Source organism: Phocoena sinus, chromosome 6, assembly GCF_008692025.1.
Source record: "Phocoena sinus isolate mPhoSin1 chromosome 6, mPhoSin1.pri, whole genome shotgun sequence".
NCBI lineage: Eukaryota > Metazoa > Chordata > Mammalia > Artiodactyla > Phocoenidae > Phocoena > Phocoena sinus.
The window spans coordinates 45,214,056-45,228,362 of record NC_045768.1 but is presented as its reverse complement, the minus strand read 5'-3'; the positions used below and the strand labels follow the sequence as shown (position 1 = coordinate 45,228,362).

At 41.3% G+C, this 14,307-nt stretch overlaps 1 protein-coding gene across 3 annotated transcripts in view; it reads right to left on the bottom strand.

Moving 5' to 3' along the window:
• Window positions 1-3,939: 3,939 nt before the first annotated feature.
• The window catches only part of NMRK1 (nicotinamide riboside kinase 1), a 44,014-nt gene continuing 33,646 nt past the window's right edge, over window positions 3,940-14,307 (bottom strand). For 2 of the 3 annotated variants that reach the window (XM_032636187.1, XM_032636186.1), the window contains one exon: window positions 8,451-9,058. In XM_032636187.1, the coding sequence (XP_032492078.1) occupies window positions 9,039-9,058 (20 nt within the window). In that variant the 3' untranslated portion in view covers window positions 8,451-9,038. Of the gene's footprint in view, window positions 4,049-8,450; window positions 9,059-14,307 lie in introns of those variants that run through there. The other variant, XR_004350508.1, reaches the window with a different exon arrangement.

Below are 14,307 nucleotides of genomic sequence, written 5' to 3'. Positions count from 1 at the left end.
CTGCTTGAGTCTTCTCACAATTTATTGCCTGGTTTTCCCCAGATCAAGCAATCTGAGAGAACAAGGCTGAAGCAGCTTGATACGATTTTATGGCTCGGATGAAGGTGTCTTTGAGTAGGAGGAGGGGCATCATCACAGGTGGGATGTCTATTGTCTCAAAGACTGAGGACCATCCTAGAGCAAACATACCATATGTTCCAACACACCCATTCATTGTTTATAGGGTGAAAGTGATTAAAATGAGTATCAAGGGAAGGCTTGAAGGGGAAAGTATAATAATTTTAAAAACCTCAAGGGTTATGACTCACCTCTAACTGTGGTAATAGACTTAGATCTGTCACAATAAGCCTTTAACATTTGCAGATCCCTTTAGAGTTTCTCAGATGATTTCATAACATCTTATTTGATCTTAAGAACAATGTTAGGTTTGTAGGCTGGCATCAGGAGGATTGGGACTGAAAGACAGAGCTAATAATAGTGAACACCCACCAGATGCCAGGCATTTGACTAGATACTTCATAAACTTTTAAACCAAATGCCATGAGGTCAATATCAGTAATTTCAATTTTGAAGGAGGCTTAGCTTCCTTGGGCTCAGAGAAGTTAAATGACATGCCCACAGGGCTTCCCTGGTGGCGCAGTGGTTGGGAGTCTGCCTGCTGATGCAGGGGACGCAGGTTCGTGCCCCAGTCCGGGAAGATCCCACATGTCGCGGAGCGGTTGGGCCCGTGAGCCATGGCCGCTGAGCCTGCGCGTCCGGAGCCTGTGCTCCGCCACGGGAGAGGCCACAACAGTGAGAGGCCCGCGTACCGCAAAAAAAAAAAAAAAAAAAAAATTACATGCCCATAGCCGAGCATTGGAGCCAGAAGGGGAACCCAGATTTTCCTTCTCACAGTCCTACATGCTTTCCACTTGGCTGCTTCCCTTTCCAGCATAACAACCGCTGCTGCTACTTTCTTCACATGCTACAACTTTGACTTAACCTTCATCTTATGGTAGCATGGGACTCCCCAAAAGACAGAGGACTCAATAATTGCAGGCTGGTGCAGGGGTGGTGGTGGTGGGATGAATTGGGAGATTGGGATTGACATATATACACTAATATGTATAACTAATAAGAACCTGCTGTATAAAAAAATAAATTAAATTCAAAAATTCAAAAAACAATTGCAGGCCCAGACTTATAGTACTCTAAGAATGGTGTTTTTTGGGTTTTGTTCTGCCTTGTTATTTTGGTGACCACTTCATTACAAGCCTATTGGAATGAAAAAAGAAAGGCAGAGAGAAAATATATTGAACAAGAAAAGATACCTAGTTTGCAGTTTATACTGAAAAAATCCAATTCTCTAGGAATGTCTACCTTTGTTTGATTTTTATTAAAAATCTGTCTCCAAAGCAGACAACTTGAGTGGCCACAAATAACATCTTGGCATCTCATTTTCCCCTGTTGTCAAGTTGGGTAATATTTCTTAAGGTTGGCCTAACTTTCATGGGTGTGGAAGGATAGATGGCATGAAAGATAAGATGTACTTTGTGTTCCTACACGGGTTTGAGTGAAATAAATGATTTTCAAGAGGTAAACATCATCTCTATTACTAACGGCCTCAAACTTCTAACTGTTCTTCTAACTTATAAATATGCAATTACACCTCCATGTTGTTTGTGGCTTAGTAAAAGCAATGTGCAATAGTATTACCTGAGATAATCCAAAATAGATGTCAAGTCTCCCGCCAAATAAATCTGCTATTTTTAGCAGCTGTAGGCTAGCTAGGCAATATGGCCTCCATCCAATATTGTCAGGGTAGTCATAGCACCTTTTCTGAGCTCTGTACAACCTTTGCTTCAGTAAGGACCACATCAAAACAGAGGTCTGGAGGTTCTCTCCTCTTACATACCCTATATATCCTGGCTTACAGGATACTCAGCCAGTCATATCTTCAATGAAGTCTTATCCCTTAACCCCCTCATTCCAGTCCTACCAGTCGGGTACTCAAGCATTCCTGTTATTATGGTAGAGTGTAGTATAGTTAAGAGCATGAAATTGGAAATCAAATTTGGATTTGGCTCTGCCACTACTTGTACAGCCTTGAGTCAGTTATTTTACCTCTTTGTGTCTCAGTTTCTTCATCTGAAAAATAATACTATCTTCTAGTAGGATTTAATGCGTATTAAATGAGATAATATATGTAGGGAGTTTAGAATGATGCCAGGTATATGGTAAGCACTCTACAGGTGAGACCTATTTTTATTATTGCATGTATTTTTCATAAAGCTAAGTTACCTCCTAAAAATTTGAAGACTCAGGAAACTGATTGTTTAACCAGTGGGTCAAATAAACATTTATATGCTGCCTACTGTAATTAGTATTATTGGGCTAGATAGAGAAGACATGAAGATCAGCATAGACCTAAACAAAGTAGCTTTAAGTGTTGATGTCATGAATCCCTGATGCCTTTCTGCCTTATTCTACCACATCCCCCATTTTTAAAACAGCGAAAGGGACAAAAAGTGATTACCAGGGGAAGTAAGTTCCAACAGAGTCTCCTGCTGGGTCTTTTACAGGGTTGGGGGAGAAAGAGGTGGGGTGCAGGGAGAGAGAGGGAGAAGGTGCATAGCAACTCACTCACAAAGATAAGTTCAAGAAGTGTGTTGAACATGGAGTCTTGAGTTGAGTTGCTACAGATTCCAGGTCTCCTCTGTCAGCCTCCTGTTTTGTTGACATCTGTGATATTATAATAAAGTGAGCACGGAATGGTCCAAAGTTAGAAGGCTACTCTGATTGGTTCTTGGATTTTTAACTATGAAGGCCTTTCATAGTGTATAAATGGGGTGGCCAAGAGCTGCAGAGGTGTAGTTGCAAGCTAAGCACAATGACAACAGCAAGCCGAGTCCCAGAGTTTCAGGACTAGCCTCATAATACAGAGTAGCACGGTGATTCACTGTTTGGGGTCATAAAGTCTTGGGTTCCAAACCTGGTTCCAACAAATGTTAGCAGTGTGACTCCGGGTAGTTACTTTATCTTTCAAAGCCTCAGATTTATACAGTTGTTATGAGAATTAAATAAAGTAATGCATGTAAGGTACTGTCAAAACATACTTCCCAAAAAGTTAAAAACGTGACTCTCATACAAATATCAAGTGAGCATGCGTCAAAGATTCATTTCACATGTTAATGAGAGAACTGCCAAGATGGTTTAAAGAAAACTGGAGAGAGCAAAGTATCTACGGTGGCTAAAGAAAAAGGCTTGAAAAAGCTGGCTAATTTAGATACAAAACTGGTTAATGTACAGGGCAATAAAACTGTAACTTTTGGGGTTGTCTTCTTTACCAGATAAATAATTTGCATCTCTAGTGAACAAATTTCATTTTCATCACAATCAGCAGTTGTTCTCAAGTGGGGGTGATTTCTCTTTCCAGGGGACATTTGGCAATGGCTGAAGACATTTTTGGTTGTTATAGCTGGGGGGTGAGGGTGTGTGTGAGTGCTACTGGCATCTAGCGGGTAGAGAACAGGCATGGTCCTAAACATCCTTCAACGTACAGGACAGCCCTCCCCCCCCGCAAAAAATAATTTTCCAGCCCCCAATCCCAATAGTGCTGAGGTTGAGAAACCCTGTGTATCAAGTTCTACAAGTTAACATCTACTCTTATGAAATTTAAAATATCCTAATCAAGAGAAAATAGAGAGTCAAACAAAGATACACACTCCCAGAGAACTGGCTAAGGTGGGTTGGCTAGAAAATGCTTAGATAACTCTGAAAGGACATGCAGTAGCCCTTTTGCCTATTTCCCAGTTTTGGAAAGTTTTCTTGACAATACTTGACACCATACCTGAAACATGGTAGGTGTTCAGTAAAGGTTAGTTATTTCTATAAATTTATAGGCCACTAGATAGAAGTCCAAATGCCCATACAGTAAAATAAATACCATACTTTTACAGAAGCATCATCATTGTTGGAAATCTTTTCCCTGTTGGATTTTTTCATCATGGTCACTTTGAAGTTTTAAGAAAGTCCTCCAATATAACCTCCAGACTTACAGATGATAGATCTATTAAAAAAGACAAGTCATGTTTAAAAAATTTCCTGAAAGCCTCATTCAAAAAACTAAGCCCCTCCTCCTGCATGAAAAACTTATTGTCAAATTGAGAATATCCAAGATATCCTCAGGAAATCCATTTAAAGTCTGCTATAGAAAGGATAGTAAGGTAAAGATCATAGAATTGCAGATCGTGGCCCTTTTTATTGGCCAAAACGTGTATGTGTGTTTTTTGGGGTTTTTTTGACATTTTAAAAATTGAAGCATAATTGACATACAATAGTATATTAGATTCAGGTGTACAACATAGTGATTCAATATTTATATACATTACAAAATGGCAACCACAATAAACCTAGTTACCGTCTGTCACCATACAAATTTATTACAATATTATTGACTGTATTCCTTATGCCATACATTACAAAGGTAAAAAAAGAAAAAAAAGCAGCCACGCAATTGCCCAAGTTTGTCTTGTATAAATCAGTTGAAAAGTATATCCAGTGGTTGTATCTATCAGTCTGAGTCCAAAGGAAGAGGTTTTATTCCCCCCCACCCCTTCCCCCCTTATTAATGACAGCCAGATCTTGTTGGAGAAGGCACTGCCATGGCTCACTGAGTGTCAAGGAAGCAGCTGTGGTGAAATGCTGGCAAAACTTGCTGGAAATATATCCCCTGGAATTTTGGGGAAATCCACCCTCTAGGGTGCCATGGAAAAGCTGTTCCCCAGCAGATGTCTCACCAGAGACACTCTGCTGCATTGCCAACCCACAGGAACCTAAAAGCAAAATCCATTTCCTGCAACGGCTCTCCAGTGCCCTCTATTGACAATGCTTAACATTGTTCCACTCCGCAAAGGAAAACTATTTAGAAGGCCCAGATTCATTTTCACAGAAAAATCAAAAAGGCAGGATTTGGAGCTAAGAGTGAATGAAATCAATAACTGATGCAAGAGTTATTCTGTAATATTTTTAGGATCTGACAACACTGATAATTTCAGTCTGGTAGTGTCTGAATAACAGCCAGTTTGGGCCCTCCTGGGCCTGCAAGGTGCTTATTTGCCCACTATAGAGCAGTAATTCCTCCTGGGCCCTGAGTAGGCAATATCGACATCACCTGGGACCTTGTTAGAAATGCAGATTCTAGCACCCTACCCCAAATTAACTGAACCAGAAACTCTGGGATTGGGGACCAGCAATCTCTGTTTTAATAAGCCCTGCAAAGGATTCTGGTGCATGCTAAGGTTTGAGAACCACTGTTATAACAGTAAGTTCTAGGAACTTGCTGGGCAGGCACAAAGAGGAGAGTCAATAAGGATTTATCTGTATGAGTTTTAGTCTCAATTTATTTATTTGGCTGCTTTGGGTCTTCGTTGCTGTGCGGGCTTTCTCTAGTTGCAGCGAGGGGGGGCTACTCGTTGCGGTGCACGGGCTTCTCATTGCAGTGGCTTCTCTTTGCTGTGGAGCATAGGCTCTAGGCACGCGGGCTTCAGTAGTTGTGGCACATGAGCTTAGTTGCTCCACGGCATGTGGGATCTTCCTGGACCACGGCTTGAACCCGTGTCCCCTGCACTGGCAGGCAGATTCTTAACCACTGCGCCACCAGGGACGTCCTTAGTCTCAATTTTTAATCTTAAAGAAGACAACCTAACTTCTCTGGGATCTGGAAGCTAGCATGGAAAATAATATTTTAATCTCTACTTTTACACTGATGATGTGTTTCTGGACTCGTGGGCATGAATGCATCAGCTATGTTCACTTTGGTAAGAAATTCTGTTTTTGATGTTCTATTATCTGCAGGTCATGCTACCTTGATGCAGGCCCCAAAGCTGCTATTGCAATTTTCATCTGTTTCTGTGAGTACACAGAAGTGGAGAGTAATGCCCATTCTACATTTTCCATACCCTTGCTTTTCCCTAGGTCTCCACCATGACTGCAGTTACTGGAAGAAGAGCTAGAGCCACAAACCTAAGGTCAGCATAGCAGACAGTGGCACAGAGCTCACATTAGCTCACCACTGCTCCTTGTCCCTCAGATAACCTCATGAGTTGGCTTGCCTCCTTGACAAAGCTCCAACAGCCCAGAACAGAAAGCTTCATTTTCCCGACATAGGCTTTGCCTTTCCAATTTGCTCCCTTTGAAGGAAAGATGGTGAGATGTATGCTAGCAAGATATTTTTCTGCCGTTTTTCCCTTTAAAATGAAAAATATGTGTGTGCGTGTTCATGTGGTGTAGGGATTATGTCCTGTCCCTGGTCCTGCCCATAACTAGCTGCATGGGGTTGGGCAGGTCACCAACTCTGGCTCTAATTTCTACACATAAATATAGAACATTAGACAAGCTGATACTGCTCCAACATTTTATGATTCTATGCACTACCACAGGCGTATCCTTAAAAGGTAACTTGGTGGGCTTGAATCTCACCCTTTACTGTAACAGTCTGTGCATGAGGCCCTCTTCTAAATTTCCTCCTCTGGGTTTAACATTAAGCACAATGAAACCTTCCTACAGCAAATTCATCCTAAAGGGATTGAGGTTATTTATACATAGAAGGTGAAGTCCTATCTAGACGTTTACACTAAAAAAAAAAAATCCTCTTGTTTTGATAACACAAATTACATCTATCTAAGCTTGCTAAAATCAGAGCCAGGGAGGATAAGCAGAGAAAAGTTTGTGCTAATACTTGGTGTTGCTTACCTATTTTCTCCTCCTTCCTTAGTAAAAGCTTTTTCTTTCCCGTGGCAACATCCCCAGACAATGAAACACAATGAGCTCAAACCTCTCAGAACGCCTCTTCCCAGCCTCTCTTTCAGTGAGAAGTGGCCATGGAGGCAGTTCTGGCTGTTGGGGTCACTGCTGGGTGACTCCGGGAGGCCTGCGGCTGGCTGTGCGTCCTCTACCCAGCTTCCTGCCTTTATAATTGACACTGTGCAGGGAGCTTCTGCTGCCTTCCTGTGACCTCCTGGGGTAGCTCCGAAGGCAAGGATGAAAGACCCTGGCTTTTCCATAACACTTTCAAGTTGCTAAATTTCAGAAAAACAGGTCTTCAATATGTAATATTTGGGACTTACCCTAAAAAGTTATTTATAGTTTATCTGAAATTCAAATTTAACTGTATGCCCTCTAATTTTCTTTTTTGTTTTTTCCCCCTAAATCTGACAACGCTAACCCTAACCCTAACTCTAACTCTAACCCATAATTCTTGGTTATGTAAAAATAATAAACCCCAATAAGCTACTATTAGTCAAGTAACACGTTGCTTGCATATGAACTCATTCCTGACATAGTAGTAATTTATAACAAGTACCCAACATTTATTGTGTTCATTATGTGCCAGACACTGTGCTAGTTAGCAGGGGTGTGTTTGTAATTAAGTCACAGAGGTAGGTCCTGCCTTCAAGCAGCTTGCAGTCTAGCTGGAGAGACAGCCACTAAATGAGTGATTCTGTAAGCAGCAGTGTAACTACAATTGTGATTAACGCTTTGAAGGAAAAGTAGAACTTTGAGAGCACCTATGAGGGCGGGGCAAGGAGAAGGGAATCCTCTGAGAAGCAGCATCTTCTGAACGAGGAGTTGTTAGCAGACTAATTGGAGGGAAGGGTTGCAGAAGTTTGCTCTAAGTATCGGGAGCAGCACATGAGCCCGCTGTGAAGCAGGAAGGGTCCGGGTAAGTTTGAGGAGAGGAGGTCCCAATGGCTGAACAGCAGTGGGTTGAGTGACTGGAAATGAGGGTAGAGAGGCACTCATAAGCTAGATCAGGGAATGTCTTGGGGGCCATATGAAGGATTGTGAACTTTATCCTTACTCTCCACTAAACCCACACTAAGCACTGTTGATATCCCCTTCTTATAAAGAGGAAGTATAGACTTTAAATGGTTTGATCAAAGACATATAGCTATTAAAAGGATGAACTTAATTTGAGCTCAGATTTTTTTTTTTTCAGTGTGTGTGACCAAAAAACCCCCTAGTCATTGGTGAGTGTAAGCTAGTTACAAATTTCTAAGTTCTGAGTGCTGATCAGATGAGTCTGTAGAGAATGTTTAAAGTTAATGTAAGAATATATTTTATATTTGTAAGGACTGAGAGGGTGTGAGCAATCTATCTATTATTAATAAATAACAAGTTGATCACTAATTTAACTTCCAGCATTGAATGAGGCCTCAAAAAAATGATACGATTATACAGATCTCCCGTTGTGTTTTTCAATGAAAGCTCCCCTGTATTACATATCACTGAAGTAACTGTAACTTATTTCTGCTATTTTAGACCAATGGTTTGACAAAAACAAAATAAAACATGCACATAAAAACCTTATTTGTAACAAAGTCTCAACATATGTGACACAAATGATTCAGTGGTTTCAGACACATATAAAAAACAGTAACAGCGGCAACAAGGACAAAACACAAAAAAGATACTGTTGGCAAATTGTGGATTTATTCAATATGATTACCAATATGACTACTCCTGGTAATCCCTTTATTTGCAGGAGGTGGGCATTGGTATGGGATGGTAACCAATATTTAAAAAAAATTAAAAATAGAGAAATATCAAGAGTACATTGTATGTGAGGTAAATATTTTATAATTCTTGATATGATACATGCAACACATATAGATACATACACACAAACACACACATCAATAGATTACATATATACTGGATTGTGATCTATATCTTATTCCTTACTCCGGGTCCCATTCAGAAGAGTTTGACAATCACTGGTCTAGAGAAACTGACTCACTCTTTGTGAGCTATGCTGTGTCTTGTACTTCCTGGAGTGAGAACAAAGTTAAAGTAAATTCCTGTCCATTGTCATGGATAACTACTTACTTTTCCATGTGTTAAGGAAATCATGTGTGATAGAACAAACAGAGAAACAAATAAACGAAACAACAGGCTGTCATCATACCGAAGTACACATTGTATCTTGGTTAAGGTTCTTGCATAGCTTCCTTTGAATTTCCTAATTCACTCCAGGAAGGATTCAGTGCATTCCAACTCTACGCTGTCACTTGCAGACCTGGGGAATAATTATAAATAGAAAAGAAATTAATGGAGAATTCCAATTGTCATTTTATTAAATCTTCACACTAACATCTAAGGATGTTAAGATTACAGGGATTGTGGGGCAAGAAATGCTGGTTTTCTGTAAAGAACTAAATAGAGTCCAAGTCTCATTCATTTAATCCTTGTGTTAAATTTAAGCCTATTTTCAGCTATCAGATATCCAATATCATCTGCAATTGATAAAATAATCCTTGACTTCAAAGAATGAAATAATTTGAGAACTAGAAGAAAAACACAAAAGATGGCTGGTACAGTAGAATTCTTGTTTTGGAATGTTATCCTTGGTTTGAGGAAAGAAGTATTCTTATCGTCAATCTTTATTTTTTTTAATATTTTTTATTTATTTAAAGTAAGGAAGCCTTGCTGAATACTTAGTGACTTTGGCTTAGAAACTCAGTGATAAGCCTACCGCATTCTTATTACATATCTCATGCTGGAAAAGCACACCTATTTTAGGATACTATTTAATCTTTGAAGCATGTAAAATATAAAAACGATGATACTCTTTGACCAAGCAAGTGCTTCTTCTGAAAAATTTTAATTCAAGAAGAAGAAAACCAGTAATTTGTGCAGATATTTTTACCGCATGTTATTTGTCAATGTAAAAAGCTTTCTAATAACACAAAACATCCAACAATTGGGAAATGGTTCAATAATTTTGTTAATTTGGATATTATACTATATAATTATACTACTATTACTTTGTAACTGGAAACTATTTTAAATTCAATATAGAAAAATATCCCAAATTCATTTTATTAAATTTTTATTTTACAATGTTTGTTCCTTTGATTTGACATCTTTCTTCTGTAGTAAGATGTCACTGTCAGGTCTTATAATTTACTTTTAATGAGCAAAACAGAACTCAGCCTTGAATCCTTCAACTGGGAGAACTATTTAGTCTTATTCAGTTTCATTACATAATGGACTCTATAAAGCTTATTAAATATTAAATACTAATTTAAAAACAAAAGTAAGCATGGCAATTAACTATGTAAACCATGTAACCATATAAAAGACTGATGGGAATAGCAAAAACATTGGATATGTACTTATCAAAATGTTAACAGTGATGATTGGTGGGAATATAGGTGATTATTTTCTCCCTAAAAGATTAAAATTTTTAAAAAATTATTATGTTTTTATAATGAGACGAAAATAAACATTTTGTTTAAAGGGAGTTTGAATGTTCCTGGTAGCTAGGGCTGCCTTGTCATAGGGAGAATAGGTAATGATTAGATTTTGCCTCAAAGTCTGGATTTAAATAAGGATTAAACATATAACTTTATAAACTTACTCTCCTGGGTTATTTGTTTCATTAATAATTAAATTCAATCTTTGTTGTTTGCCTTTCATTATTATTACTTAATCACAATTATGATTCTATATGCTTAGAATAGAAAATTAGTTAAACAGTTTATGAGATGCTATCAGAAGCTTGAGGTGTAGTCGACTGAAACATTGGAAAGGTCTCCTGGCTAGCTCAGACCCATACTGAGGGTTAAACCAGGCTATGCTGAGGATCCCTCCAGGCTGGCTTTGGCAGGTACTGTGGTTGAAAGAACTAGGAAATGTGATGTGTCATAAATAATGCAGTAACTTATTTATGCAACTGGAAAAAATGAACATAGATCTTGGAGGTAGGAAAAGCTGATCTTCTTTGGATTTTACGTCTTTTCTAACATTTTGCTATTATTTTTTTTTCTTTTTAAGCTTTATGCAATATCTTGAACACAAGCAAGATAGCCTTACAAAGGAATACTTCCTTACAAACCTCTAGGATGTAGGCAAGGAAAGAGGAGGGTGTCACACACATAGAAATGTACTTTGCTGTGGGCTTTCAGCCCTCATCAAAACATGCCAGCTATTCTTGGGCCTTGGACCAGATAGCACAAGCTGGTACTTGGTATGGAATTAGGTGTAATTTGCCTGAGCTACACGATCAAGGCTCCTTCATTTTTTTATAAATAAATAAATAAATTTAGTTAGTTAGTTAGTTGCGGCGAGTGGGGGCTACTCTTCGTTGCGGTGCGCGGGCTTCTCATTGCGGTGGCTTCTCTTGTTGCGCAGCACGGGCCCTAGGCGCGCGGTCTTCAGCAGTTGTGGCACGAGGGCTCTAGAGCTCAGGCTCAGTTGCGGCTCAGGGGCTTAGTTGCGGCTCAGGGCCTTAGTTGCTCCGCGGCATGTGGGATCTTCCCAGACCGGGGATCGAACCCATGACCCCTGCATTGGCAGGTGGATTCTTAACCACTGTGCTACCAGGGAAGTCCCAAGGCTCCTTTACTTTTAACAGCAGGTGGATCATAAGGGCAAACTTCAGCGTGTGACTTCGTCATTAAAGGAAAATTGGACCCAAGCATTAGCCATTATTGAGAGGATGGAAAGGTACAGATGTCCAACTGCTGAAACACCCAATAAGTATCTTAACAAGGTCAGCAAGGGAGCCAATAACTCTCAGAGAAGTGGCTCTGGCTCAGGTGCTATCGTTTACAAAGGCTGAGCCCCTGTCTTCACCCTACACTCTGTATCCACTTATGCTGGTGCCTGAGCTTCATTATGGGAGGCCTATCAGAGTAACAGATGGCAGGGGTGAGCAGGCATACCTGAGCAGGCAAGGATTTTTTTTTTTAAACATCTTTACTGGAGTATAATTGCTTTACAATGGTGTGTTAGTTTCTGCTTTATAACAAAGTGAATCAGCTCCTGGCAAGGATTTTAAGTTCCACTTAAAGGAAGAAATTTTAATATGGTCCTGAAATTTCTTTAAATAGGTTCATGTCTACATGAAGGGCTGACCCTGAAATTGGGAATGTGTCAGGATCAATGAGCTGCCTGGCTGGGCTTAGACTGCTAGTCAGATAGGAATTTACTGAGGGCATAGGAAATCTAATTCTTATTGAGAGATTTTGAGATTTGGACTGGGGGATTTGTTTCTCACCAAAAGAACATGTAATATTCTTCACTGCCAAACTGGCTCATACGTCATCTCTTGAGCCAGCTGATGACTGCATTTTGTATGTTAGCCATGAAAACCCTTTTAGTTCAAACAGTTCCAATGAAACAGCTAGATCTATAGTTTTGTTTTCCCAGCACACTTTGTCATCCTTCTTCTTCTGGTTTCTACCTCCTGCCCTGCTTTCCCTTGGGGAATTTCTCCCCTTAAGTCAGGAGGTCTTAGGAGAGGTACTCAATTACAAGATGAGTACATGATCCAGTCCTAGCCAATCAGAATAAACCATCTCCTCAGGCATAGTGACTGGTTTAGCAAACGTCATGTGACCCAAGCAGGACCAATCAAAATCTTTCCTGGGACTTTTCCACTGGGCTAAAATGGAAAACTGCTTTAAAAAATGTTCAAAATAGAGAGGGGGGAGTTTCGGGACCGCGGAGTAGTGCACAGCGACGGGTGCGGAGGGCAAAGCGGGGAGATTCCTGCACAGACGATCGGTGCCGACCAGCACTCACCAACCCGAGAGGCTTGCTGCTCACCCACCGGGGCGGGCGGGGCTGCGAGCTGAGGCTCGGGTTTTGGTTTTGGACGGAGCTCAGGGAGAGGACTGGGGTTGGCGGCTTGAACATAGCCTGAAGGGGTTAGTGCACCACGACTAGCCGGGAGGGAGTTCGGGGAAAAGCCTGCACCGGCCGAAGAGGCAAGAGACTTTTTCTTCCCTCTTTGTCTCCTGGTGCGCGAGGAGAGGGGTTTAAGAGCGCTGCTTAAAGGAACTCCAGAGACGGGCGCGAGCCGCGGCTGAGGGCGCGAGCCCCCGAGACGGGCGCAAGCCGCGGCTGAAAGCGCAGACCCCAGAGACGGGCGCGAGCCGCGGCTAAAACCGCGGACCCCAGAGACGGGCGGGAGACGCTAGGCTGCTGCTGCCGCCACCAAGGGGCCTGTGTGCGAGCACAGGTCACTCTCCACACCCCTCTTCCGCGGAGCCTGTGCAGCCCGCCACTGCCAGGTTCCCGGGATCCAGGGACAACTTCCCCGGGAGTACGCACGGCGGGTCTCAGGCTGGTGCAACGTCACGCCGGCCTCTGCCGCAACGTCACGCTGCCTCTGCAGCTGCAGGCCCGCCCCGCACGTAGTGCCCCTCCTACCCCCATCCCCCAACCCCCGGCCTGAGTGAGCCGGAGGCCCCGAATCAGCGGCTCCTTTAACCCCGTCCTGGCTGAGCGAAAAAACAGACGCCCTCCAGCGACCTACACGCAGAGGCAGGGCCAAATCCAAAGCTGAGCTCCTGTGAGCTGTGAAAACAAAGAAGAGAAAGGGAAATCTCTCCCAGCAGCCACAGAAGCAGCGGATTAAAGCTCCACAATCAACTTGATATACCCTGCATCTGTGGAATACCTGAATAGACAAGGAATGATCCCAAATTGAAGAGGTGGAATTTAGGAGCGAAATCTATGATTTTTTTCCCTTTTCCTCTTTTTGTGAAGGTGTACGTGTATGCTCCTGTGTGACATCTAGTCTGTATACTCTAGCTTCCACCATTTGTCCTAGGGGTCTATCCGTCCATGACTTTTTTTTAAAAATTCTTTTTCTTAATAATTAAGTTTAATTGTAATAACTTTATTATACTTTACCTTCGTTCTTTCTTTCTTTCCTTCCTTCCCTCCCTCCTTTAGACAACGAATCACCCCAAATTGAGGAGGTGGTCTCAGGGAGCAGGATTTATGATTTTTCCCCCTTTACCTCTTTTTGTGAAGGTGTATGTGTATGCTTCTGTGTAAGATTTTCTCTGTATAGCTTTGCTTCCAACATTTGTCCTAAGGTTCTATCCGTCCCTTTTTTTTTTTTTCTAAATATTTTTTAATTCAATAACTATATTATACTTTATTTTATTTTTACTGTATCATCTTTCTTTCTGTCTTTTTTTCCTTCTTTCCATCCTTCCTTCCTTCCTCCCTCCCTCCCTCCCTCCCTCCTTTCTTTCCTTCTTTGCTTCTTTCTTCCTTCCTTCCTTTCCTCCTTTCCTTCTTTCTTTCCTCATACTTCTACTAATTCTCTCTACTTTTTCTCCCTTTTATTCTGAGCCGTGTGGATGAAAGGCTCTTGGTGCTCCAGCCAGGAGTCAGGGCTCTGCCTCTGAGGTAGGAGAGCCAACTTCAGGTCACAGGTCAACAAGAGACCTCCCAGCTCCACATAATATTAAACAGCGGAAATATCCCAGAGACCTCCATCTTAACACCAGCACCCAGCTTCAC